The sequence below is a fragment of the Eutrigla gurnardus genome (assembly GCF_963514095.1).
Source record: "Eutrigla gurnardus genome assembly, chromosome: 4".
In the NCBI taxonomy this organism is placed as follows: Eukaryota; Metazoa; Chordata; class Actinopteri; order Perciformes; family Triglidae; genus Eutrigla; species Eutrigla gurnardus.
The window spans coordinates 14,054,825-14,079,563 of NC_139918.1; the positions used below are offsets into that span (position 1 = coordinate 14,054,825).

The 24,739-nt window shown below is 41.7% G+C and overlaps 1 protein-coding gene across 2 annotated transcripts in view; it reads right to left on the minus strand.

Annotated features, from left to right (window-relative positions):
* Positions 1-367: 367 nt before the first annotated feature.
* Positions 368-24,739, minus strand: part of LOC311012214 (contactin-associated protein-like 4) — a 100,233-nt gene continuing 75,861 nt past the window's right edge. The window contains exons 18-24 of one of the 2 annotated variants that reach the window (XM_084007580.1): positions 18,064-18,303; positions 14,552-14,776; positions 12,836-12,969; positions 10,744-10,831; positions 5,736-5,954; positions 4,044-4,115; positions 368-2,774 (exon numbers count right to left, since the gene is read on the minus strand). In XM_084007580.1, coding sequence (XP_083863706.1) covers positions 2,578-2,774; positions 4,044-4,115; positions 5,736-5,954; positions 10,744-10,831; positions 12,836-12,969; positions 14,552-14,776; positions 18,064-18,303 — 1,175 coding nt within the window. In that variant the 3' untranslated portion in view covers positions 368-2,577. The remainder of the gene's footprint in view (positions 2,775-4,043; positions 4,116-5,735; positions 5,955-10,743; positions 10,832-12,835; positions 12,970-14,551; positions 14,777-18,063; positions 18,304-24,739) is intronic. The other variant, XM_084007581.1, reaches the window with a different exon arrangement.

A 24,739-nucleotide genomic window follows, 5' to 3' on the forward strand; every position in this document is an offset into this window, starting at 1 on the left:
TGCATTTATTGGGCATTTCCAGCAGCGGATTTATTCACATTTTGTGCTCTAGAGCGTATTTAGTTGGTGTGTGTGTGACTGGCTCAAAAAAAACCTCCAGCATGTTCATGCTAATAACAGAAAGTATTACCCAGTGCAATGGTGTGGCAGTGTTTTTAAATAGTTTCAATGGCACAGTGGAATAAACTACATATATCAAGACAACATAGACAATTCAATATTTTGATTCAGTCTTTTCGTTTGGGTTTGATAACAATAAGGAAATTGCACAATATAACCAGCCTTTAGGCCTGGTCCCATCAGCATTTAGAACAGCAAAAAATACATTGCAAAATGACTCTTCATCCTGTTCAAATGGCCGGCAGATTCACTCACACAGGAAAAGTAAATCGTTTTAGGAAGATTTACACCACCAACCAGTCGTGGCTCGGAGGGAAAGGAGAGTTGTTGTAGCTCATTCCTTCTCCACCATCCACTTTTATTTCACCTCCTCTGTCGCAGGTGAATAGTTTGCAGACAGTTGTGAGGGAGGAGTTAATGGTACAAGATAAATATAGCTTCCTAAGTGACAGTTTCCCCTATTAGAAACAAATTAAATCATTTGTAATTTGGATTCCCAGTACATAGAAATTAGAAAAAGGATGAGAGAACTATTGTGGTTCCTGGCTGGCTAGCGTGTTAGCCATTAGCTTTTCCAGTTCTACTAATTGACCAAATAGCTAGTTGTCCCAAGACTCAAATGTTTCATGAAGTGGATTAATTTTGATGTCTTACTTTCTGATGTGACCAGACCTTTTTCTTTTAAATGTGAGATTAACCCAAAATGTTCAGAATACAGGAGCCAATGTGAAACTATTCTTGTTTCGTGGCTTGAACATGACAAAACCAAAAAAACTTGTTTTCCACGGTGACGCTCCACTGAAGCTTTGAGGTGAAGCATGTTTCCTCGCTAGCTTGCACACTTCACTGTATGTGTTAGTGCCTTGCTGCTAATGTTTTACAGCGTTCTCAGTGGGTGCCTTTTGAAAAATTCAATTCCTGTCTCTGGATCTGGATTAATATTTTGGTTTGCAGTGTCCGCCCAGCGCGCTCAGTCTGCATGATTGTCTGGCTGTCAAGGTTACATGTTGAGCTCCTCTCAGCAGCCGTGTGCCGCCGGATGGAGGACGGTCGCTGCTGCTGCTGCTTCACCAACAGAATGCACAATGAAGGATGTGGGTGAGACAACAATGTGCGGTTCAGCTGTTGTGATTTGGGGAACAAAAGAAAACACAAACAAAGAGATGAATAATGCACTTTGAAGTTTTTGCAACTTTCTGTCATTAAAATCCCATCTGTGCTTTGAGAGACGGTAGTGGGAGATGGAGAAACAGCTGCTGTCGATCCTCTTTCTGCTTTCACTCTTTACACACGAGTTGAATTAACACATGAGGGGGGGGTCTCTTAATTTTCAGCTGTTAATATCATTCCCACTCTGCTTTCCATCTAGTCACAATCCACCTGTCAGACCGAGGCAGATAAGTATTTCTGCAACACATTAGCTGTCCGCGGTGCACTAGGTGACAGGCAGCCACTGTGCTGGCTAGCGTGCGCCGCTGTCAGTGTTAAAAGCTTTACACTTCAGAGACAGTTGGAGAGGCGGGAGAGGAAACTCCCAGCAGGCTGTGTTACAGCAGGGAGGAGAAAACTTTCAGAAAAGAGTGAACAACCTGTACAAGCCTTTCTATGAAGAGCTTGCAAACTATGGATGTATTTCTGTTCCCTACTTATGTTATTCTGTCAGGTCACGATGGAAAGAATACGAGAGAAGAGAAATAAAGTAAGCAGAAGAGAAAGGAGTAAAAAAAATGAGGTGGAAAATGAACCCAAAATGTAGATAAAGTCTCCAAGTCTTGACTGCAGTGTACCATTTCTCAAGCATTATGTGCTCATGGAGATGAATGTGAATATCTTGACTTTGAAGATGCTACTTGTTAACACCAAAATTCTGTGGTAGCTCGATGTTGCTGGGAGAAAATGTCCTGTTATGTGAATGTTTGCAGGCTGCGAGGACTCTGACGATGCTTGGACAGGTTTCCTTTAAACATAGCTTTGAGACTACAGCCTCTTAAGATAATTATGGGACAAATAATTCCCCCCAAACAAACAAACATCCATTCATCATCCGCATAGAAACGTGCTTCAGCAAATGGACTCCAGTCAAGACGCCAGGCATCCTGATTCACTGACATAGTTGTGTTTGAATACTCTAAATCATAAAAAAAACACACAAAAAACTGTTTCACAAAAGAGTATTTGCAACTTTTCAGTATGACAGAGTGGCATTAGTTTGCTGTCGACATCACTTCCACATTCACATTTTTAAATATTTACAAGGATATCAACACTGTATGAGTCCAGCACTGTTGCCTGTTTGTGTCAGTATACAATATATACAGTTAGACAAAACTCTGTTCATTGTTCCTTTTTTGTTTTGTTTTCTCTATTCTGTGGAGCCACAGCCTCCAGCTAAGAGTGGCTCTGAGTGCAGTGTAATGTCCTGAGGCGTGGTGGGACTCCCCTGTCTGGTGTTTTCACTTAAATGAAATACTCCTTTGGGTTTTCAGTGGAGGCGTTCTGGGGCTCAGTCTGGTTGTTGAAAGGGAAATCTTGGCTGTCCTCCCGTTTGACTACCTTCACTTCCTGGTTTCGATACGTCTCTTTTCTCCGGTACAGGAATCTGGCGGTTATCGCCAGGCCGGTCACAATCACGAAGATCACCACTGCTATGACACCTGCGAGGTAGAGCACATTCACTCTGACATACTTGGACATTTGGGAAATACATTTGTCTGATTTCTAACCCGGAGTTAGATGAGAAAACTGGTAGCGCCGTGCTAGCTTAGCTTAGCACAGTGGTAGGAAAAAGGCTAAACGCAACAACTGAATACTGCTCACCCCTCCCTTTCCAAGCGTGTCGGAGGATCTACGGTGGCCTTCAGGTAACATAAAAATACGAAATGCCCCCTCTCGACCCAGTTTTTTGTTTGTCCATTCTGGGCTACTGTAGAAACATGGTGGTGCAACATGGCGGCCTCCATGAAGAGGACTTGTGTAGATATTAAGCGCTCATTCGAAGCTAACCGAAGATAACTAAAATTATTCTTAGTTTCAGGTGATTTTACACTAATGAAAACATAAATGTTTTATTACATTTTTGCTAACAGATTCCAAAAATGCTACACACTGTTCCTTTAAGTGACTGAAGGACTTTTACTTGTACTGGAGTGTTTTTACATTGTGGTATTTCTACTCTTATGTGCATTATTTGAATACTTCTTTCACAGCTGCTGACAACCAACTGAGCAGAGTCCATATTGTAACGCAGCTTTGACGATGTGTTCATTTCTCTGAATCCTAGAAAGCCTGGTAGCTTGCTGACTGTCACGCTGACTCTGTGGAAGTAAATCTATAAGTCGACTACGGTCACAGAACTTTGTGAAACTACTGTGATATTTTCTGCCCATCTCTGCCTTCCCTGGTTCTGAGCTCTTTTGCCCTGCAGCCTGGTTTGTTCTACTCATCTAAACTTCAAGTGAAACAGAATGTCACATGCTCAGACTCTGCTGGACTCTTCTGTTCAGCATTTTTCATTATCCACTGAAACTTTCACTTAATAGCACTTCCAAAAATAAAGCTGAAATCAATTTCGCACTATATTACTTTGGTTTGCATATGAAGATAACAGCATGAGCGTTTCTCCATCAGTAAGTCATTTCGGCGGAAGTTTAATTAGTTCAGCTATCCTTTCACAGAGATTTTAATGGACACTTTTCAATGACTTTTGACTCTCACTTTTTTTCTATCTACACGCTTGTAGGAACCAATTAATCGCAAATTAAGCAAAAAAGTGTTTTACTTTTGATCCAATTTTTTTGCCCATCACCTTACCGTTGCTGGCTTTCAGAAGAATGTCACTCAACAATGAAATTATAATCTCTGACTCTGGTAGTGAATAGAAGTCTAATACAAACAATAAAATAAGGTGAAGCAGGTTTCAGTACCTCCAATCAGAGCCGAGTCAGTCCTGATGGCATTGACTAAAGGTTCACCTGAACCTACTGAACCAGACTGGTCTACAGCAGAGAAAGAGAAAGGTGGAAGAAATGAGAGGAAGGGAAATGGAAGAGGAAATGTAAAGAAGATGTGGAGAGAGCAGTATGGAAAGAAAATAAGAGCACAGAATAAAGGAGTCAGAATAGAAGAGACATTCGGAGACAACGACAGAGTATCATCATTCAGAGCAGACAGGGAATACAGCAGCAGTTCTCCAAAGCACTCTATTAAAGCAACGTGAAGCTGGATAAAAACGAGAGCAGAGGAAAGACACTGGAAACTCCCCACTGTGGTCCAAATTAATTATCTCATCAAGCACATTGTCATGATTCTCCTCAACAAGGTGTATATACTTAATGAGCCCATTACACAGTTTGAAGCAGCAGCTCCTACCAAGAATAGATACACACAGAAACAAAGGGGGGGAAACAGCACGCTCACAGGTTTCTTTGCACGCCAGCATCATCTTCAGAGCTACAGCATTTCATTTGATTTTTTGATTTTTGTCTTTAGCCAAATTATTATTAAACCTTTATTACAATATAAATGGTCAGCAATAATTTAGGACAAAGAGAAAAACAAATTGCTTCAACTTCCATTTTGCTGGGAACAACAGGTATCTCGAGGGACTCTTTCCGGTCTTGCATTCATTATGGAGGGAAGCATAGTCCAGATTATCCTTGGGGGAAAAAATTCACTGTTGAGCCCCAAAACCCTGAATGAGTTTCATCTTATTGTTTAGCTGTTGGGACGGTTTTGTCATGGCCCTCGGCATCTGATACCGTACCAGGCAACTTTTAGCATCTGGATGAGACCCACTGGATTTCAAGTGATGTCAATGTAAAACCACGTGACATTAGACAGAAGTCAGGTGACATTAAAGTGCAAGTATTAAGTCACGCAAGTATGGTTATGTAAGTATGTAACGTAGGCTCATTACGTTCCAACAATTGTACTGAATTTAACATAAACTGTGACCTTTTACTGAAACTAACCAAGTTGTTTTGTTGCTTAAACATAAGATAAACCAAGGTTTTCTGAGAAAGCATCTATGTGACTGGTTGGGACTAATAATGGCCTGCAATTTTACCGTTTTGGTTCACTCTCATCGCTCTCAAAGCATCGTTTTTTGACCACAGCAGGCAGCTGTTTTCAGTAAGAAACTCCACAAAGTTAGAGCTAACTAACAGCCAGCTATGTGGAGTTAGAAAGGTCAAAACCAGAGCCAAAAGAGAGTGAATATAGGACTTACATTTATCAGGTGGACACAAACACAACTCCAAATCAATGATCATGCTGCTGTGTAACCAAACTGACACAAAGTCAACCTGTTACTCGTGGGTTGGTAACCAAGCCTTGTTTATGGTCTGAAGGGTAAGAACAGGTCTGGCACAGGAGGCACTTAAAAAAGGAATATATAAGAAAACTCAAGACAGACTGGTTGTGGACTGTGGTGGAAGATTGGAAGAAAACTGAACGTTGACAGTAAAACAAATTTTACAGTAAATCCTAAGAATACTTGACCACTTTCCTCAATGCACTAGTAGAAGGATACATATTAATTTCCTTTCAAGCATTGAAACCCAAAGCAAATCTAAGGAAAACAAAACCCCAGCTCCAACCCTAACTCCCCCTCCTACCTGTCAAGTGGTGTGTGTTCTCTGCTGCGTAGGGATTGGCTGATGCCGAGGAGCCACAGTTGGACTGGACTAAGGGTCCCGAGATGATGACGGGGCTGGAGTCCGGGTGGAGCAGAGCCGCTTTCAGAGGGCTGATTGAGTTTAAGTGGACCACCGAGAGACAACCGGTAAAACCGAGAGACGCCAACCTGGACAGATCTGGATCCAAATCATCGGACTCTAGAGAGAGAGAAGAGTGACAGACTTAAAATGATAACATGAGGTCGATGGACAAGATTACAATGGTGTTTTTGGGCCACTGTAGGAAAACAAAACAACAAAAAAAAGGAGTCAAGAGAGGTGGGCAATATTCTGGGGAATAAAATCGCTAATTTGCTACTTTATAAAGCTAGTTAAAGTCTCAAATTTGTTACATTATTATGATGCTAACAACCAGGATTTATGTAGCTAAAATCCCATGAATGTCGCATTTATTTTTCTACTTAATGCCCTAAGGTCTTTAGGGTGATGGCTGTTGATGTTTATTGTTGGTTAATTTTATATGGGCAAAATTGTCATCTTATGGGTGTTTATTGATCGGGCAGTTGGATGCCAAATGCTAGCAGTAGCTTTCACTTCTTGTAATAGCAACGGCAAACATCTGGTGTTAGCAGATCCAAGGAACTTGTTGATATAGGCTATATATACACGTGAATATAAAAAAAAAAGAAAACAGAGGTGAGAGAGCGGGGCATGATTCTTTATTGTATAAAAAAGTGGCTAATTTGCCACTTTAAAACTAGCAAATTTGCCCCTTTCAAACTATGTATTAAAGGGACTTAGGGCAGGATTTGTGAAAAAATAAACATTCACTTTAAGTCTTTTAATGCTAATGGGTGATGAAGCGTTTAAAACCAAAAAGAATGAGACCACACACATATCTCCCCATTGCCTTGAACAGGCTGTGTGCTGCATGATGTACTGCAATTCGTGGTCCGAATTTCCCGCGCAGTCCGGCGGACGTGACGTCAAATGACGCTGAATGCGCGTACTCGACGGCTTGGAGACCAGAAGAAGACAAGCGCGGTGGACTCAAGTACTGTATGTGTAGTAATGGACTCTGCTTCGGCCGGAAAACGACCCACCACCACACAAAGTCCACTAAAAAGTAATACCAAGAAGAAAACGAAGGTTTTATCAGCGGCAATTCGTCATCCTAAAGTTACACTAAAATAAACACTTGTTTACTTACTTCGTCGCTTGACATGATGCGGTTCGCAGATGTATGCTACCAACGTAGTTCCGCGGAGGCATGTGCGGAGGGCTTGTAGTAAACAGTCACGTGAACAGCGAGTAAATAAATAACCGTGTCACAGCATCAGCTGCACTGAAGAGTTCGTGCGCGCTACCGCGCCGGCTTGGCAGATGGCTGCAGTTACCCTAACGGCCGTCGTGTCACTGTTGAGTCTTATTTCTTGATCCTGCCCTAAGTCCCTTTAATTAGAAAAATAAATTTGACGTTCATGGGAAGTTAGCTAGCATAAATGCCAGTTGTTAGCATCATAATTAAGTAGCAAATTTGCTAGTTTTAAAATAGCAAATTTGCGACTTTTTTTCTCGGAATATTGCCCGCCTCTCTTGGCTCAGTTTTTTTTCTTTTTACTACAGCGGCCCTAAGATTATATATTTTAAAAAAAAATAATAAAATCATCCTAAAATGGGAAAACATGACCTTTTATGAATGCCTTTTTTTGCCATGTGTTTCAAGAGATAATACAAAACCGGAAGAAGGAATTGTTTCTTGAACCAAAAATGGTTCTTAATTTTTCGCAATAAAAATTCCTTAATTTTCTAGAATCCTTAAAATAATTTTCGCGTTGCTTAGAGGTCGATGAAAAGATTGATGTTACTGGTTTAGCTTAGTATAAATTAAAGACTGCAAAGTTCCTCTACAAAAACTCCCTAACTAACATGTCCTATTTCGTCAATCCGCACAAAAACAGTGTAAAAGCTACACATTGTTGTTTTATGGGACCTGATCATAACTTAATATTTAGCGAACAAACACAAAAGGAATCACGAGATATATCAATCCACTCCGGTATGTTTGAAAATGTTGAACTACTCCTTTAATACAAGTGCAGCGGCCTTCTTTATTCTTTGAATGCTGACGCTCATTTCAAGATTCATCCTGAAACAAAGAACATTTCATTGGGCGAAGGCAGGGTACTCCCTGGACAGGACACCAGTCTATCGCAGGGCTGACATGTAGAGACAGACAACCATTCACTCTCACATTCACACCTACGGGCAATTTAGAGTCACCAATGAACCTATCCCCATCCTGCATGTCTTTGGACTGTGGGAGGAAGCCGGAGAACCCGGAGAGAACCCACACTAACACGGGGAGAACATGCAAACTCCACACAGAAGGAACCCGAACCAGGAATCCAACCCGAGACCCTCTCGCTGTGAGGCGACAGTGCTACCCACTACACCACTGTGCAGCCACTTTAAGGGCAGAATCTGATTTTAAAAACATTTTTATTGGTGAATGTGAAACTATTTTTTGCGACGGGGTTTTATGCCATATGAAGTGAAACTTTAATCATCTATACTAGTGATTGCACCTTTCGTTAGAGGCTGTACTCTGCAGATATAAATCACCACATGCGCTGAAATGATCATTGACACACACACACACACACACACACACACACACACACACACACACACACACACACGCACACACACACACACACACAAACACACACACACACACACACACACAAACACACAATGCAGCAAACAGGCTGTCAACGATTCAGCTTACAGTCGCCTCCATCACTTCTTGAGAAGGTCTGTACATAAGACCGACTTAAATCTCTCCATCCTTCACCTCCACTTCTCCACAGCAGCGTAAACAGCAGCTGTGAAAGCCGACATTACCGCTGTAACCAGCCACATCACTGTCTGTTCAGATGACTGAGAGGTGACTGTGTTTTTTTAACCAGGACACATCTGCCTGTTGATGAGTGCAGCAGGAAACATTCCTGCAGCCTGTAAGCTCCTCTCAGCAGATACACTCTCCACTCCATCACCTCTCTCCGCTCCCTGTCTCCCTGTATTCCTTCCGGGTCCATTAGTTAGCCTGACGGATGACGGGGTTGTAGGAAATGACAGAAAACCCACTTTCCTGCTGCTTTTGTGATCCTGATCTGACTCTCTGGCCAGGCTGGTTTGACAGAGTGTGTTTTAACCCCGTCACATGCTGACGTGACGGGGTTAAAACACACTGAGCTGAGTTACGACATACTGGAGCTTTACATCCAAACTGCCAATTTGTATTTGTAACTATAAGATATATGCAGTGCATGTTTGATATGTATTCTTTTACATTTAGTTGTTTTCAGTTATTTCACAATAGATGTATGGGTGTTTAAATTCAGAAATTGGTCAAATGAAGCTGCAAATCAAAATATGGATTTTTTTTTATACCCAATTTGCATGTTTCTATGACGGCGTATTAGGATAAAAAAATATTCAGAGAAAAAAGTTGCAAATTTGCTACTTTAAAACCACCAAATTTGCGACGTTATAAAGTATAACACCGGATGTTTGCCGTTGCTATGACAACAGCTGAAACAGGCATCACCCGAAGCTCTGACAAGAGTAGAAATGAGAAATAAAGAATATCCCCAAAACCCATATCAATGCATGCATATTATGTGCAATACAATAAACATCTCCTAACATCTTCTATGACATAAACAAATGAGTAAATAAAGTTTTTTTAAATAAAAAGGGCCAGTGCTTTACTACACTTTGTAAATACTTGTCGGATTATTTTTCTTGTGGTCATTGTTTGCTATCACTTGATGCATGACTGCGATGAAAGCTACATCTAATCGCCAGTGTGTTTGCTTTTAAATTGACAGTGTGTTTTTTTGTCTCTGTCTAATCAGAGAGCTGTGACGGCAGCCTGCGGCCTCTCATTCCCTCGTGTTATGAACAGCTTATGTATCAGTCCGTCTCTGATGGAGCCGCTCAAAGAGAACATGAATAAGTCATGACGGAGCCAATTACTGTCTGACCCGACTCTGTTACTGGTCCCTGTCCAGGACTACACTGAGCTCAGTGAGGATGTGGTTTAACCCTCCCAAAGATTGAAGCTTCTTTTACAGGCTTTAAATCGGTGCAGGTGATTTACAGGGAACCATACTGTCGGTTTAACTCCACCCCACACAAATCCAATCCATGCCGAGGCTCTCCTGCTTATGACAAGAAGTGAAAGATCCTGTGATATTGATAACCAATTAATTTTGAATCAAGCTCTTCTAGATTTGTTTTGACAGCCAACTTGAAACCAATATCATGGGAGTAAACTTCACACAAGTTTGGGGAGCAAACAAGCATTTTTAACTGGGTTTGCATTATTATTTGTGTTTTTTTGATTTTGCAAATTTTCACCAGTTGCGACATATGAACACTGATAAATAAGTGGATTTATTTGGTCATATATTGTTGAGTAACAAAAATATATATTTTTTAAATGGCTGATGCACTAAATGGACTAAAAGTTACAGAGTAAAGAGTACAGACTAAACAAATCATTAGTTTTCCAACAGAGAACAGAACTTTTTTGTCAGTGGAGTCTTGTGGCTTTGAACAAAGCACCGATCTTTTGCTTTCAGTTCAGTTCACCATCGGAAAGGGCTGTGTGACGGCTAAATAAAGCGGAGAACATTTTTGAAATATATTTTTTTGGAGGTGGGCCCTTTTTTTAGGTGGATAAAATGTTTTGCTGCGGCCCCTGTCCCCAGCAGCTCACTGCTGGGCTCCCATGATGGTACCCAAACCCAGGGCATCAACCCCCATCTGTAGGTGATACACTGACTGAGTACCTCACTCAACCGCACTTCAAAACACTCAAACTATTCATTTAAAGCTGTTATTCAAATGAGTGTAATTTCAAGTGCTTTCTAATTGAAAAGGTGTCGTCTCTGCTTTTTACTGCCTCATCACTCACCGTGCACTCTGCCCAACACCAGCGACTTGATGCCGTTGAATTCTCCGTCAGATGTCAGGTTGAAGTCTTCTCTGGCGTTTTGGTTGATCTGAAAGAGGAGAATAGTTTTTAAGATTTGCATTTTAAATGTGTAACTTTGGTGACTCTCTTGACATCTTGATGAACATTTGGCCTGCAGCAGGAAGAAGAAACAGAAAGGTCAGGAGGGGAAGGGTTTATGTTTTGAGCACTAAAACGCACCAAAGTCTATGTAAATCAGTATTTAATAGTTGTTGAGGTGACTACCAGAGGCCTTTCGAGTGCTTAATGTATAATGATTCAGTATGATGGAGGCTGATAACATGAGATGCACCTCATATTTCAATGGAGCTCCACAACACCATGAATCAGGAGGCCAGTGCACCCACAGACGAGGTCACCTTGTATTTCACCTCAGGGTGTTGATAATTATACAGACATTCAGGCTCCTGGTTAGATGAAGTGAACCTCATATATCATGGAGGCTGCTGTTAACAAGATAAGACGTTCAGTAGATCCAGATATGATTACAACGCTTCATATTTCATCTGGAGCTCTTTAAATGTGTAATTTGTCCCTGCTGCTCTGCCGTAGCCACATTTAGGACAATACAGTGCTGACGGGGGCTTTATCATATAGATGAATATCACAATACTGCACCATAGCACACACACGGAGAAGAACTGCCTGTGTGTGCATCTGTACGTGTTTTATTGTAGTCGCCCTTGAGATGGGCGCCTCATTTGGCAAACATTGAAAAAGGTTACGCAGGACATCAGCAGCTGCGCTTTTACAACACACACACAGAATGAATGCGAAGCCCAAACAGGCCCTTCTATTTAGCTTTTATAAGCAGTATATAAACATTTTATACTCCATATAATGTAGCTGGAAGCAAATAGAGACCGTTTCAATAGAATTCCATTGCTAGGCAACAGATTGGGTCCATGTTTAGTGCCTGTTAGAAGATGTCATTAACATACACTGCAACAGGAAGTAAACTGGGAAATTTAGAATGTTAAATGGTCTACAAGGGTTTATTAGTGTATTTTCCAGCCAACTATAACTTCTGTGAGCACCCATTAGTTAGTGAAGAAGTTAGTGTGTAAACACATTAATGACAATATAGTAAAATGCAGTTGTAATCAAATAAAAGATGCCTTGTGAATGCTGACAAATACGGTAAAGACATACAAATGTCCTCATATCTGCAAAACAGTGTGTTGTAAACCATTTATCAAACACATGGTTGAGTCTCATGGCTCTCACCAAACTCCACATATAAAGCCTCGGTCATGCTTCCGCGTAGTGATCACACAATGGCCACGCAGTTGCTTGGACGTAGTCATGAGACCGTGATGGTTCTGTGTGGGGTTTACGTGTCGAAATGCAATTCAATGCCAGGTAGAGGGCGCTATGTTTTTTTGTAAAGACTGACCGACCGAGACTCGTGTGACGTATATCGTCGTTAGCCTCGTTATAGCCTATTTGTTTACCTTCCGGCTTTAAACATCCACAATTTTTCAGAACTTGGTGTTTTATTTCTTTGTGCAAAAGCGACAAGGTGCAAACAATAAAACAAGGTGCAAACAATAAAAGTATTAAAAGTTTAAATGGCGGTGTTTATGAGTGGAAAACGGAAAAGCGGTCTCCAGCGGATGTAGTTAGGAGACCAATCACAGCTGCGTTGGTGTTGCGTCGCCTTGACGCACGTCTAGGATTTTTGGGAGGTGCACGTCAGGACCTTGCGGTGGACGTAAGGGGGGTCCGCAAGGACGTAAGGGGTCCGTCCCCTTGCGTTGTGTCAACGCGGAAGCATAACTTGGGCTTAACGCTGTAGCCGGCTGAATAACCGAGCTACCAGCTGAGCACCAAACCGCAGACCGACAAAGATCGTGTGCAGCTGGTGAAGAACGTCGAACACGTTGAACACAATCAAAAAGCAGAGTAAGTACTTGACATTTGTCAGATGGCTAAAAACAAGACACCAGAGGGATTCTGGTGTGGCTCTGTCTGCTGGATGTGTGCCGTGTTAGCTACAGGGATGAATGATGAATGGATGAGGTGGTTTTACCTGCACAGAAACAGAGTCCCTCAGTCTCCTGATGGTAACGGAGTGTAGTTGTCCGTCAGCCAGGCTCTTCACTCGGCTCCTCAACACTTCAGCGTCTCTGCTGCTGTCCAGCTTGTATCTCACCTCCAGCTCATCTTCACGCACACAACATACATCAAACAATGGAGTTAGGTTTTAGATTTCAGAGTAGGAGATTTACCTTTAAAATATCACCATCACTTCAAACGTGCAATGCAAGAAGTAATTTGTGTTTTTTCCAAGTCATTTCCTGTAATCTAACAGGGTAAACACCCATTTAATACTTCAAAGATACAGTGTGCATACATATGTATTAAAGAGGCAGTTCTCTGTTTATTAAGATTAATTCTTAATTAATTAGGATAAAGACTCCATACAAAAACAAATAAAATTGAATTGTCTCCTAAAATTCAGACCATTAAGTGCAGATTTAACAAAAGACAGGGATTAGAAGTTAAAGTGTGTCATATTAGTGTAAAGATAATAAATCATATAGCAATGTCTCAAGTGGAAGTGTGAAGAAATAATTAGTTAGGAGACCTCTACCTACTGCTGCTTTGACAACACATTTATTTGTGCCTGAAGTAGAGAGGTTGTGTTGAGGGCTGAGGAGGTGTTATTGTAAAAAAGGAGCCATCTCAGGGCAAACAAAAGAAAGCTCTCAGGAATTTAATTGGACACTTCAGTTTAAGTGCATTTACCTGACGACTACACGGTCAGCATGGAGTCTTAATGCCCTTCTGTCCATCAGCTTCCTCTGAGTCATTAACACCAGGAAAAATCCATTTACAGCTAGTCTGGCAGCAAAGTGCCAATTTTATTAGACTAGTGGATGCTGAAAATGGAATTTTAAATTTAAAGTGCCTCCTACAACTCTTAAAAGCCAAACTGACAACACCATTATTTTCACACCAAAGTTTATAAAACATCAGTGAGTTTTCAGATTAGTTTTATTCAGGAGCACGGTGACCTGCCACTCATTAGCAGCCCTCCACACTTTTATTCACTCAGCATCACTCATCAGGTCTCAGTCATAAGACCAGCAGACACTTTTTCTTCAGCTCAAGACAAAATATAATAGCCAGTCCAGCTGGACAGATTAAAAGGCAGTAGAGGCTGACAGGGTGAATCCAGAGAGAAGAAAGATCGGACAGATCCTGATCTGCTAAAGCTGCAGAGCAAAGGATGATGAGGAGGAAGAGAGCAGGAGGAAGAAGGAAAGGAGGAGAGGTCGATATCAGGAGAAGATGACATGAGTGAGAGGGGAGGACAGGTAAGATGAGAGGCTGGGAGGAGATGCCAACAGAGAAAGTAATTGAAAACGGTTGAGGGAGGAAGAAGGAGAGGTGGAAAGGAAACTCTTTTGAACCGCGGTTTAAAGAGTGTGGATAAAAACAAGAGAACAAAAAAGGAGAAAATTAGGTGAAGAAAAGGAGAGAAATTAGAGGTGAGATGGTATTTTAGGAACATTGTGTTGAAGATAGGAGAAGGAGCAAGAAACACATCAACAAAGGGAAGAGGAAGCTTCAATACAAACATCTTATCCTCAAGGTTTGAACGATGTTAGAATAATCGATGAAACTCACAAAGGACAACAAAAACCAGGGGAGCAGGCTATTCGAAAAGGAAGACGAATCAAAACAAGACACTCCACCTAAAGCTTGACATCTGCCTCCTCCAAAATAAAAGCCTCCTCACCGTGCTTGTTGATGAGCAGTGCCAGGTACTCTCTGTAGTAGGAGCTGACGTAGAGCAGCAGAGCCGGACTCTGGTTGGTCCTGAAGCTCAGGGAGACCTTCTCTCCTCTCAGCGTCATGTCAGAGTAGATGGAGGACGGCAGGGCGCTGCTGTTCCTGCTCAACTCGTACGGCTCCTTGAAGGTGTAGCTGACGGATGTCGCAGACGTGAAGCCGGCCGATACCTCTGGAGGAAGACGAATATATCGGATTTGTTGCTGATGAACGTGGACGTTCCGCTGTGTAACTGAATGCTGATATACAGCTTGGTGTTGTGACAATCAAACTTATAATATGATAATCTTTATTGAATAACCAGAGGGGAAATGTATTGAGTCATTCACCCCAGATGGCACTCCAACCCACAATCCCCAGTGTAGGTTCCTCATCCCTTAGACCACTGAGACACTGCGATGCCCATCATGTTCTCATGATCAAATCACTATTTTCAACGTCATACATTATTGTTGTCGAGATGTGTATGTCAATAAACAACACCCATGCTGACTTGCAGCACAGTGGATATGGACGTTCCACCCTTCACCGGGGCTAAATGGTTTATTTGACAGACACACTGTATATTCATTACAACTGGTAACCAATAAAACATGTTGGGTAAAAGGCTACATTTCATCAGTAGTCCCTGGACACAGTCACCGGTCTGCTATCTTGCCAATTACTATCTAACAATCTTTTTTCAATTCATGTCATCGCATTTTTTAAATAATGACAAAACCCATCAGTAGTAAGCAGAACACAAAAAGCTGACTTAAAAATGATTGCTTTGTCTGATAAACATTTCAAGACACAGCAAAGCAGAATGATTTTGATTTTGTATCACTCTTTGTTATTTTATCATCAAAATCATGATATATTAATTCAGCATCGTCCAGTGACACCCTCGTTTAAAGTTTTAAATCCCACATGAACTAAATTCTGCTCAAATACATTTTTCTGTATATCAATAAGGACTTTTTATTATCAGTAAACAACTGATCAGTTTCAAGGGCACAGAACAATACATATAATTAGACTGTCTGTACAGAGTTTCCAGACTTTAATTAACTTCCAAGGGAGGCGTCAGAGCAACTCTGCATGTCTGATTAGTTGGCAAGAGACTTGAAGATGTTCTCAAAATATCTGCAGAGCGTTGAAAAGAAAATAGTCTTTAGAACTGTCGAGACACCCCTTTAATTTTCCAACAGGAAACAGAAATACACTTTTAAAGTTAAGAACCTTTATTTTAAACTTTCCTTAATGATCAGGAACTTCTGCATTCAACCAATCCTAAGCACTTTACGAGCACTCAAAAACAACTCAACACGCAGACATAAGCTGGGGATCGAACCACCGAATGTGTGATTAAAGGACAGCCCGCTCTACCCACCGAGCCTCAGCCAACCACACATATAGACAAAGATATGAAAAACAAACGGCCACTCTGACTCATAGGAACATAAGTAGATATCAATATTTGGTGGGAGGAGTGTCAAGTAGAAATAGAAAACTCCCTTAAGGTTTGAAAACATGGAAGGCAAATGTCAATATGATGACACATTAATACAGAAATGATTTATACACTCCGATGCAACAAACCAACACTGTTTGCAATAGCCTCTGATGTCACATGGTGGCTGAGTGGTTCTTGATGAGTGTTCAGCGCAGTAAAAGCACGTTCTCCGAGATAATGTGGATCCTTAACCTTTAGACAACAGCAGAGAAATGCCCACACATGGTGGAGGCTGTCATTGCTCAGTTTTATTGGTACTACTTTACTGCCTCCGTGCTCAAACAGAGTCATCTTTACTGAGACAGAAGTTCATGACTCAGCTCAAACAAGTTCCCACCGGGACTCGTCTTGGAAAGGGACTACAAGCTGACACAAGACATTGGGACCTACTGAGATGTATTATGAACAGACTACAGTAAACAGAGAGCAGAAGGAGGGAACGGAGGCATGGAGTGACACTGTGCTGCATGTTGTTAAGGAGTTCGACAGGTCTCCCACAGGCAAGATCGACATGGAAGTAAGACGACAACTTTGTCAACAATATGAAACTTGTGAGCGTAGTAGGAATTGATAGTGGAGAGGTGGGTTCGTTGCTGAACTGGTTTGAGAATGTCCGATGTTCTGAAAGCTTATAAGAACTGGAATTCATCCACATTTACAACACTAGAGACTAATGATTCTGTGATTCTTCACCAGCCCAAGGTCAAATCAGGCCGGTGGAGGTAAATCCCCCTCTACTTCCGTTGCTCTTGCTCGGACCACACCCATCTTAGATCTCTGAATTTATTTTGGCCTCAAACAGACAAACATCTGCAAAGTACTCAAACCGCCTCCGCAGTCGTTCCTGCCATACCTCTGTAACCTTGCAAACTGAAATTTTTGAAATATATTGAATGATATATTTAATATAAAAACAAAATTTAGCTACTCACCAACCACCAGGGACCACAAACCCTGCAGCTCTACAGACTGTTTTAGTCTCTTTTAACTTAACTTGTTTTAGTGTTATGGCCTATTATGCTGAAGCTCCAACAGTCTGAAAAATCTCCCAATGGACAGAAAGCCCATTTGTCCGACAGCAGAGAAAAAAAGCCTCTTTGCTCTGAGGGCTCATATCTCCAAAAGTACACACTCTTCCTGCAGTTAGAAACATTGATGGCGTGCTATCAGTCAGCCTTGCCACCTAATGTCTCACACCTTCTTACCCCCGGTTGATGGGGAACATCTGTACGGTTGACGGAAATGATGTCCCATAAATTACAAGTTACACCATTCTGCTGCTCCGAACACATGACCTCCGCTCTGACAAACAATTCATCTCTGAAGAAACGTGAACCGCTTGTTCTTCTTTGGGGATTCATTCACAAGCAGCATGACGATGTACGGAACGAATCACCAGGGAACAATGATTGTTAAATATTCTGACAGAAGATCCAACGTGAACAATAGCCAGATAAAGGGTAGATCCATTTTTTCAAATGTATTTATTTTTTAAAATAATTATTATTTCAATTACATTATATCTAATTCCTTAACTTTTTACACATAATGGGTGCAATTTATTTATGGTATCTCCTTATTAAATACTTTTCTTTTTCTGTATATCTCCAGCACATTAGAATTAAATTGTAAATAAATGTCAATATTTGCCAAATGGAGATCTTCCCCGTCCTCCAGCTTCCATCTGGTTTACCTGCTCTCCTTCACACAGTCTCAACTAGCCTTGGCACATTCTCACAGTCTCAACAGTTTTCATTGTTAGTTCAGTGACTGCCGGCCCTGTCCATGGTGCTGAATCAGCAGGGTTTTACCCTTAATAAGCTACTTTTCTGACGTCTGAAGAGATTTTACTGTCGCAGACAAATTTCCAAAGTCGGAATACAATCATGAGAGTTTCACCTCGGTTGGTGCGTGCCTCGGCCACCCAGTCACTGACTCAGGAATAACTGCACTTATGCGTTTACCTGTATGGCAGAAGACTCCAGTGTATGCCGACAGGCTGCAGTCACAGTGGAAGCCGTTGGCTCTCTCCACACAGCGGCCCTGGTTCTTGCACAGTGACCCGTAGCTGCTGCAGTGACCCGGGCAGCCGGGTTGAACCCCGGGTGTGATCTTTGCCCTCTCCTCCAGGTCCAGGGTGACGCCGTTCAGCTGCAGGGAGCGAATACATCCCTGGAAGCCCTTCTGCCTGGACGCTGTGCCTCCTGAGAACATATAAACACAGGGCATGACATAAGCATCACATTTACATTTTAGACATTTAATGAACAAAAGGCAGATCACCCAGACAAATATTATTGCCAAAGATCACCGTTTACACAGTAAACAGTACACTCCTTGTCCCAGCCCTTCTTCCATTTCTCTATGTTGACAAGTCTACATTTTTTATTTCTCTCTCGTGCTTCATTTCTCCTCCTCCTGTCATCTCCAGCAGATCCACATGTTGCCTTTGCTCCTCCAGAAGCTCCAAGCTGTCAAGACTCTTATGAAATGACACAAAGATGAAACAACAATGAAGCGAGAAGCTTTACATAGAAAACTCAATCAGGGACGTAAGTTTCATCAGCTGTCCCTCTGCCTAATGCCTCGCTGGCCGCTCACTGCACAAGTGGCTGATTGCCTTTGTACCAACACGACATGCAGCGTGCCCACATTAATGTTCAACGCTTCAGCTGCAAAAGATCAAACTCATCGATCAACAATGTCTCCCTGAGATGTAACATGGCCGTTCGCATACTTCAAACATGACAACCTCCCATTTCTGCAAAGATCACAGATTGGAACTCTTATTGTGTTCAGAACACAAACTTGGCAGCTCTTTGCTCTCAGAGTTTGAAACTGAAAGCGTCCTATTGTTCAGCAGCAGCAGCAGCAGCAGTTCACACCAATAAATCACTGAGCTCCACTAGACTCTCCTCCAGGCCTCCCTGATTTGACTCGTATGAATTATTGAACCAGCGAAGCAACACAGGATATGAAACTTGCCTCAACATTTCCTCTAACACCACACAATGAAGAGTCATTTTTTCACCCTCACTAAGTCCACTGAAAATCATTGTTAAACATTTTGTTTTTAAGATTTAGGAAACTTTAAATTTCCTCCTTGGAAATGAATCTTTGAGCATTCATTCATATGGGGTGTCAGAATGGAACCTTACTTGGTTATGCTTGGACTTCTTACGTAAATGCCCTTTTCATTGTTATTACACCTAGTTTTCTGCATAATAACATATACCCACAGTTACCCACAAGTCACCACACTTTGAACCACGATAGCATAACTACTTTAAACACAAGGCCACTGATGTCTATGAAGACCTTCAACATCCCTTGCAGGTGTCAGCTTTGCCTTCATTTAGGTAACTTAAAGGAAACATTAAGTTTACCTGTGGGACTGACATGTCATGTGAACACCTTCTTTGCAAAGTTTAAAGATACTAATTAAATTACCACATTACCACATTTACCACATTAAGCCACCCCCTGGTATTTTCTTTTACTTCAAAGTAAAAACACATGAGTCTCATGGATAATTAACAATACTGTAGGTTTGTGTTTAATGACTAGCAGCTTTAAGTTTAAGATTTTTAAGTTGCCAACTAGATGTTTTCAATCCAGTTGTTAACAGATGGCTCTAAATATTACAGGATGCTACCTTTGAAAAGAAGACAGATGTGAAATAGAACAAAACTTTTGTGGAGATTCTAGCTTCAGCACGACATGAGCCCCCAATGGAAGATAATTTACTTTAATGTTGTTGAGGGCTCACTTCTCTCCTTCTGTTCTACAAAGAAAATGTATTTGTAGATATTAGATATCTACATATTTTATCCTAATGATTCAATCTGGAAGACATCCACAGCAATAACACAGGAAACATTTCATAATGCTAGGAAGGTTAACATGGCAGTGAGGCTGTGCTCACACTACACCTTCGGTTAACCGTTGCCGATCGAGGGAAGGCGTGTCTGGTGCATGGGGGAGATGCCTTTGCGGACGCAGCCAGCAGCCATTTAAATCGCTTCCCGCTAGCCGGCTTATTCAGGCTACTTCCGGCTTCTTTATTATTATCGTGCAAAATGAGACAGAACATGTTTTAGTAATTCAGTCCCTGTATATAAACACAGGGACTGATTGTAAAGAATCGGCCTGTGATGTTTTGTTTACATCTGCTTTTTACGTGTGCAAAACACAGAGTAATTTATTCGCACATATTTGCATGACACAATCTAATTGGCTGGGGGAACTGTCGGCACCTGAAAAGTTGAACTTTTCTCAACTTTTTTTTTCCACGTGAGCGACGTAAGCGATGTGTAGCGGACCCACAATTCATTTCGGCATAACGTGACGCAAGCCCATGCAAAGTCAATGAGGTCCGTCAATGGAAAGGTGCAGTATGAACACGGCCTAAGTGTAAAAGCTGTGACTCCAACAACCAGCAGGGACCAGGGACAGATCTCTGAGGACCACCACCTTTAATCAAAGCAACAACACAGAGGAAAGGAAAGGTTATAGGAGAGCAAACTCTCCGAACAAGGAGGCTATTAGAGAGGTGAGAATTTTAACCACATATCCCGCTGTTCTTCAACTCCAACACGGATTACACTCTATGCACAGCAAATGGAGATTTCGCCTCACAGGAAACACTTAAAAGAGCGCAACTACGTAAAGATCAAAAGATAACATGAAAGAATCCCAACTCGGATAAACTCCACCTCTGACCAAAGTAATCAGCAAGACCCTCAAGACCTCCTATCAAACAGCAGAGCCTCTAGTGTCTCAACAGGAATTCTGCACGGTGTGTACTAAAGCATACGGGAACACACAAAAACAATTAGTATCAAGCTAATGGTGAAAGGTGATGCATGAGTAGGCCTCAACATCATAAATGGAAAGCAAATCATAAAGACTGAATCCAAACCTCCGGGAGCTGTGTGAGGTACAACCACGCTGCTGCAGCTCAGAGAATTGAATTAAAAGTCTCGGCATGAAATCATGAAATACTGCAGATAAAACGGTACTGATGTGAAATGATCTGAGATGTGAAGCGTGTGAGATAGAGATCCGACAGTGATCTCTATCAGTGTGCGTACAGTATGTGTGGATGCTGCACACAGGAAAGGAACACGTTTGTGGATCAGGAAGCATAAATATCATAACACACCTTTTACATATAATGTCTGTTCTACTCTGATGTGAAGGATTTTTGAAGTAGAAATCCAACCAAACCTCTCTTACATTTACATTTAGGTCATTTAGCAGACGCTTTTGTCCAAAGCGACTTACAATAAGTACATTTGTCAAAAGAAGGAAACAAAGAAACCACGACGTATCATTGCCGATGCAGTAAGAGCTAAAAATAGAACAAGTGTTAGGTCCTCATCTGAGTAAAGTAGTACTTCAAGAGCAACAGTGCTACGATCTGAGTGCTATAGGTAAGGTTTTTTTTTTTTTTTTTTTTTGCGGGGGGGGGGTTCACCTGAACAGGTGAGTCTCTACTGAACAAGTAGAGGAGCGAAGTGCTCGCTTCGGGGCATGAGGTTTGACCAGTGTTTGAAGGTAGGCAGGTGCCGCTCCTCTGCATCCTTTGTGAGGAAGGTCCGAATCCTGCGGATATTGTAGAGGGCAAATCTGCAGGATCGGGCCACAGCAGTGATGTTGGGGGTGCAGGATAGTTGGTCATCGAGGATTACACCCAGGTTCCTCGCAGTTGAGGAAGGAAATACTGTGATGCCCTCAACAGTGACCGACAGGTCCATGCGAGGGCAGTCTTTCCCTGGGATGAAGAGGAGTTCGGTTTTATTCAGGTTAAGCTTGAGGTGATGTGCAGTTGTCCAGACAGAGATGTCAGCCAGACAGTCCGAGATGCGAGTTGCAATGTGAGCGTCAGAGGACGGGGGAAAAGAGAGGAACAGCTGGGTGTCATCAGCGTAGCAATGGTAGGAGAATCCATGCGATGTGATAACAGAACCTAGTGAGCTGGTGTATAGTGAGAACAGAAGCGGTCCTAATACTGAGCCTTGAGGGACACCCGTGTCCAGAGAGCAGGGTTTGGACATAGAGCCATTCCATGTGACCTGAAAGGTATCACATGGAATCTCTTGTATATCACATAGAACTACTTATTCTACCTAATTGGCAAAAATGACCTGATACAGCAGGTTTGTAAGTAAACTTAGTTACTAAACTGCCTGTTGTGCCACTGCAAAGGAGAATAACAAAAGATCACCCGTCAACACAGATGACCAGCCAACATTCATTTGTCAGGATACAGCTCACATCACGTACTTCGGGATCTGACTTCAATACTGCTGCATTTCGAGGGATCTGTGAAGCAAAGATCAAAGGATTCCTCAAAAATCCTGGTACAGGAGGGTGCCTCGTCTGCACACAGCGGCAGAGAGGAGTAAACTCTGTGTCGAGCACATTGTTGGGAAACACAAATATACAAAGGCTTAACTACCCAAACAAGGCAAAAATAATTGCTTACGAAAACCTTCACAAAGGAAGTGATTTCTGCATTCACTGCTGAGCTCCCACAAAATTGCTGGTGGTGGGATTTTAGCACCTACAATACAAACAGCAATAAAGGAATTGGAAATTGAACAATGGGTGTGGATTATAAATCCATGCGAGGCAATAACACGGTTTATTAATCAAAGCAATGTGACTGAGTGCCTTATAAAGCAAGGCAGGATTATGGCTCATAAATACAGTGTGTACATTGCGATATGGCTTATGAATTTATACAAACCAACACTGCAGCGTATAAGTCAAACAATAGAACAGTTTGCTCCACAAATCAAGTCTCATAAATACAATGCACGTAGGATGGTTCATGAATTTAAGCAAACCAATTCTGAGGCTTGTGAATCCAAATAAGTCAATGCTTAGCCTTACAAAACTGCACGTCTGCACGGAGGGATTGTGTGCTTATGAATAAACTGCAGTAAAATGTTGTCTATGTGCAGAGTAATCCTGCAGAGCCAACTGTCACTGAGAGACGGGATCTTATCTTGGTTTTGGAAACAACGGGAGCCTGTTACCAACTGGGGGAACTGAATTTGAAAGACATGAACGTTAGCTGGTCAGGGAGAGACTAATGAAAGCAAGTCACGAGTCTACAGCTGTGCTGCTTTTAGAGAAATGCTAACCTCAGCATGCTAACATGCTCACCATTACATTTTTCAGGGTAGTGTTCAGTATGTTGGCCCTTTTAGTTTACAAAACACAAAGTACAGCTGTGGCTGAAGGGGATATCAATATGTTTGTTGATCGAGTGGTTTGGCTAAGCTAGCGGTAGGTCATAGAGGAAGTAGCTTGATCCGCATGTTTGCCGTTGCTATGACAACAAGTGAAAGCTACCGCTAGCTTAGCGATACACCGGATCAATAAACACACATTAAGATGACAATTTGGCATTGTTTGGCACGTTGTGATGTATTAATTAGAAAGATAAAAGTGACATTCCTGGGACGTTGGCTAGCATAAATGCCGGTTGTGAGCATCGTAACCTACCACTAGCTTAGCCAAACCACCCAATCAACAAACACCCATAAGATGACAATTTGGCCCATATAAAATTAACCAACAATAACCATCAACAGCCATCACCCTAAGGACCTTAGCAAAGCGTTGTCACACGTTGGGATGGATTATTTAGAAAGATAAAAGCGATTTCATGGAAAGTTAGCTAGCATAAATGCTGGTTGTTAGCATCTTAATAAACTAGCAAATTTTCTAGTTTTAAAGTTGCAAATTTGCCACCTTAAAACTAGCAAATGGGCCGCTTTAAACTCGCAAATTTGCGATTTTTCATCTCAGAATATTGCCTACCTCTCTCGGCGCCGTTTTTGTTTTCTTTTTTTTTCGACAGTGGCCCTAATACGCCGTCGTAGATTACTGATTTTAAGTCAAGGATCTGTTTTATGTAAATATTAATGAGAGGCCTACTTTGCAAATAAATGACTTATGAAGTTATCATAATGTTCATATCCTATCACACAAAAATGTCAAACTTTCCGGGTTGATACTATAACAGAACATAGTGTCTACAGGCAAAGGACACATTAGCAGCTACAGGCAAACAGCTACACGTTGATGCTGCTCCATCCATCCATTACCAAACCAATCTGTGCATAAATACCTGCACATTTCCATCCCAACATACAAATCTGTGAGACTTACTCCCTTGTACTGTACTGATAATTCAGAGGTAAACATATACGAGGTCAGGCCGATGGTGACCTCAGAGCAGATTATTCAGCCAATCAATATTCACCTCGATTTCCCTGCTGTTGCTGCCTTCATCCAATCTCATCACTGTTTGTTGGTTTGTTTCCCTCCCTGCAGTGGGTGTTTGCTGATATATGAAGTGACATACATAATATTTGCAGAAGGATAACACCTGATAATAAATGGATTTTCATTATTTTCCTCTGAATTCTGGTGAGAGGTCACACGGAGAATTCAAATTGTGGTGTTGCACCAATGGAGTTGAGATAAACTGAGCTGCAGTATCGATGAAGCTTGTGTTGGAGATGGTTAATGACATGACGTCCTGAGGAATCACCTACAGGTTAAGCTTCAATTATTAGATTATTTAAGGACCCTCACTGCAGGAAATCACATCACAAACTA